This window comes from Eurypyga helias, unplaced genomic scaffold (assembly GCF_000690775.1).
Source record: "Eurypyga helias isolate BGI_N326 unplaced genomic scaffold, ASM69077v1 scaffold32797, whole genome shotgun sequence".
In the NCBI taxonomy this organism is placed as follows: Eukaryota; Metazoa; Chordata; class Aves; order Eurypygiformes; family Eurypygidae; genus Eurypyga; species Eurypyga helias.
In genome coordinates, this window is record NW_010261613.1 from 36,841 (window position 1) to 40,963 (window position 4,123).

Consider the following 4,123-nt stretch of genomic DNA (forward strand, 5'->3'; position numbering starts at 1 on the left):
GCGTTGTGGCTGGGGGCGGCGGGGCTTGGGGGGAGCCGTAGCCTCTTCCCAGCGCCCAGGCAGGCATTTCTGCAGGCCGCAGGTGAGGCACCAGGCCAGGAGCCCTCTCCTCCCTCCCCCCTCACCGCTGGACGGGGGCCCTGTGTGCTCCTCTAGACCCTGAAGCCATCGCAGTGCCTGGAAGAGAGGAAGGATGCGGCTGTGCGTGGTTCTGGCTGCGGTGGAGCGGTGCCAGGCGTGAACCCCGCCATGCGCCAGGCCAGCGGGAGGGAGATGTGTGCTGGCCCACCGCCTGGCACTGTCCCTGCTCCCTGCGGCCAAAACCAGGCTGTGCCCACCCACGCCCGCTCGTGCGAGTCGCGCGGCGGCGCCGGTTCTTCCTCCCGCTGCGCCACGTAGGGAAGTAAGCAACAAAGGCACCTTCTGCTTCCTTAGCCACTGTGGGAGCAGCTCGCGGCTGAACAGAGCCACACCGGGCTTTAAGGCCAGAAGGAATCTGCCAGCTCTTGCCATCCGTTCAGCGGAGACAGAAGTGAAGTACCCGAGGTATCTCTGGTTAACCACCTACCTCCTGCAATAAACATTCCTCTGCACTGGGGTTGGATTTTCATTTGAGTCGTGCGTTCCCGTATGTGTATCTTCTGTCTGTTCCAAGTCTGCTGCTGTGCAGTGTGATTTTCCTAGCGAAATGTTCACCTCTGTGCCTCGGATTTATATCTGCGTCTGCTGCTGCTGCATCCCTACGTCTTCCCGTCACGCTGTGCCAGCAGGTCGCCTCGCAGAGGGGAGGGAATGGGTTAGGGGAGGGCTGGATGCTCCAGCCGCAGGAGCAGTGCTCAGCAGAGTGACTTCTGTCTGAACCAGCCTGCTGCTGTGTCACACAACACGCTCACCTGCACGTCCTTTGGGAAGGATGGTTCCTGTGGCAGTTAGAGGTCGGAACCCTTCAGGATCCCGTATGAGCCATATTAATTAGTAGGTGAACTAAAACCTTGGTTTTCTCTTCAGATACTACAGCAAGGCCAAGTGTGCTGTGAGGGGCCCGCCCCTCGTTCCTGGGTGAAAAGCAGAGTAGTAGAAGCTGGGCCTGTATCACAGTACGGCAGTGATGGCCGGTGGGGGCGTGCCGCGTTCCTCAGGGGAGGCTGAAATTACCCAGGTGCTGCACGGGAAGGCAGGTGCCGTGCGGCGTTGGCAGTCTAGCTCTCCGCAGTGGCCGGGAGTGCAGTCACCGTCGGATGGATTTGGGTCGTGGGTTTAGCACCCAGCGCTGTGTGGTGGAACCGGGCTGAACGCCGCCCTGCACAGCAAACCCAGCGGGGGACGGTGCCGCGGGCCGCTGCCTGCTGACAGTCACGTGAATGCTTTCAGACTTGTGTGATGCAGTCTGGGGTGTGACCCGGCGTGAAGGATCAACCTGCGGAGATGCAGGTGGTGCGCCCCGGTGCCTCAGAGCAGAGGCTCACACCGCTGCTTAGACCTCCCCAGCACCCGCTCCAGGAGCGCTGGGTGCACCTCTCCAAGTTCTGCCCCTGGGTCTGGCACGTTCCCATAGCTTCTCCCTCCTGCCCTCCCCTCGGCGCTCCCGTCTCCCACCCCTGCTCCAGCGCAGCACCCTCCGCCCCCAGCGGGGCCGTGCTGAGGTCTCCGCTTCTGACAGCGGTGGGGCAGGGGCAGGCACTGCCCGGCCCCTCTGACCAGGGCAGCGAGCTCACCCACAAAGCTGAGACGGCTCCCTCGTCAGAGATGCTGCGCGGATTGTTTAAAACTTGCCCCTTTCTAAAAGAAACGTGTACAAATCCCCTGTACACAAGAGTGAGTCTCAGAGACGTTAAATTGTAAGACCTGAGTTGTATGAATCATAGGACCAATTCAGCCATTTTTCACTTCCTACGCATTTGGTGGAGCCGCAGTTTTCTTTTGGGCTTCTGTACCGGGTACTCATAAAAAATTACGCTAGCAGGTAAAACAGACTGAAAAGCCTTACATCTTCAGACTAGTAATGTGAGGGGAGCATTTGTACCATGAATAAAAGGAGGTGGTGTTTTAAGAAAAGCATTCCTTCCGGGAGATTCTGTTGATGTAAACCTGATGTTGCATTTGCTCAAAATGCTTAGGCAGCCATAAGATTTTTTTTTTTCCTGCATTTCATGTTTAGCCTGTTAAAAAAGATGTTCATCCACGTACCGTTAGCGGATGAAGCTGCGTTTGCAGAGGAGCTATAGAAGCATGTAAAAGTACTGTTTGCGTGCTGGAAGTGATGCAGTCAAGCTTTAAGTTTTATTGCATTCAAAACCAACAGAACAACTTAAAATGGATTTCTCGTACCTACTGTGAAGGTGGTTAAAGCAGTTGATGTTTTTCAGTCCTTGCCCTAACACAACACCGAATACAAAGGGAGGTCACTGCAAACTCTTCCCGTTTCTCACATGGGACACTTACTTTTGACTGGGACGCAGCGAGAGGCAGGGTAAAGCAGAAGGCATGGCCTCGTACCCAGTCCCGGAGCTACGTTTGGTTTCTGTCAGATCAAAAACAATCTGAGTGGTGGTTGGAAACCCAAAATTTCCGGTTTGAAACCCAGTATTAATATAAACAAAGCCGCCGCAGCTATTGTTTTTGGTACTGTGAAGCACCGTGGGGATCAGTGTGCCTGCGGTTGGCTGGGGTGTTGTGCCCCGGCCCTTGCCAACACCGGGCATTGCCGGTAGCGCCGTAGCTGAGGAAGCGCTTCCAACCGCCCTAGTAAGCTCTGCCGCTGAAGGGAAGAGGCCTCTCCCGCCTGCCTCGCCCCTCCGCTCCCCACGCTCCCTCTCGCTTGGGTTTTTTCCCCTTTCTGGGCTGGTTTTAACCTGGGGTGAGTTCCCTGCTCCAGCCGGCTGCCCCGGAGCTCACATCAGTGCATAGAGGTGTTGGGGGGTGGCTGAGGGAGGGCCGGGGCCGCCCCTTTCCACGGGGATGCACACTGGCAGCTGCGAGTCAGGCGGAGCAATCTTTGACCTCCCTCGGCGCTCAGAGACGTGTTACTCATGGTGCACGTTTCTGGTTTTCATTCCGTGTTGGCTGCGAGACTGCCGCACATGACGGGCGTTCTCCCAGAAGCTTGGGTCAGCGTCGCGAGCCAGGAGGCGCGCGGCGTGTGTCGATGCGCTTGGGCGAAGGGGGGTTGATCGGGAATCCCCGGTGGAGATGGCAGTGTAATTCCCAGGGGAGAGTGCGGAAGGCAGGCTCCCAAACCCGCAGGTACCGCGTCATCTGAGGGTGTCAGGCGTGTGTCGCTGCCTTCCCATGCGCTCGGAGGTGTGCGTGTGACAGCCGCTTCCCAGGAGCGTGGGGTGTTTCATCCCTCTGTTTCTCCGTTGCGTTTCTGTTACCTGTAATTTCCCTTTTATCTTTATATTTTGTAGCTGCTTCCAGAACTCACAAATCCAGATGAGCTGCTTTCATACCTGGATCCTCCCGATTTGCCAAGCAATAGCAACGATGACCTTCTGTCCCTCTTTGAGAACAACTGAGACCACGCGTCCTCTCCCACCCCTTTCACTTGTTCACACGTGTGTGGCTGCACAGCGAGGAACCTTAACACTCCTTTTCCAGAAGAGAAGAAGAAAACCTCACAACTCGATCCAGTGGTGCACTCCCTGCTTTCTTCATCTCAGAACTGCTTGTGTCGGCTTCAAAGACAGCGAAAGTGACGGAGGGAAAACCGCAGAGCGTAAATAAACACCGTCATCTCCGCGTCTGCCCTGCTACGCGTGGCAAAGAAGCAGAGACAGTTGTGCAGCTTTTGGAAACCCCATTTGTTGTTCACCCTTTGGAGAGAGAGTTCTGTGACAAACAGTGTGGGAAGGATCTTGGCAAAATCCAAACCTCGGCAGGGGAAGAAAAGGCAACGCAACGGAACTGTCTTGAACTGGCCCGTCTCAGCGTGTCCTTCCAAGGCGTGTTCTTCCATTTGTTTGAAACTGTATCTCCCTCCACCCCACCTCCCCTCTGCCCCCCTCCAGCCACAGGTTTGCAGCGGAGTGATTGTCCTGGCCACACACAACCGCGTCCGGAGCTCAGAAAAGCACAAATCCAGCGGCAAAGACAGGGCAGGCCCGGCAGCCGGGGCCGGCAGCGG

The 4,123-nt window shown here is 56.7% G+C and overlaps 1 protein-coding gene across 1 annotated transcript in view; it reads left to right on the top strand.

Moving 5' to 3' along the window:
* LOC104512458 (zinc finger MIZ domain-containing protein 1-like) overlaps positions 1 to 3,814 on the top strand; it is a gene marked incomplete at its 5' end in the record, with an annotated part of 32,451 nt that extends 28,637 nt beyond the window's left edge. Inside the window, 1 exon segment of the mRNA XM_010155438.1 lies at positions 3,408 to 3,814. Within this exon segment, the coding sequence (XP_010153740.1) occupies positions 3,408 to 3,515 (108 nt within the window).
* Between the last annotated feature and the right edge of the window lie 309 nt (positions 3,815 to 4,123).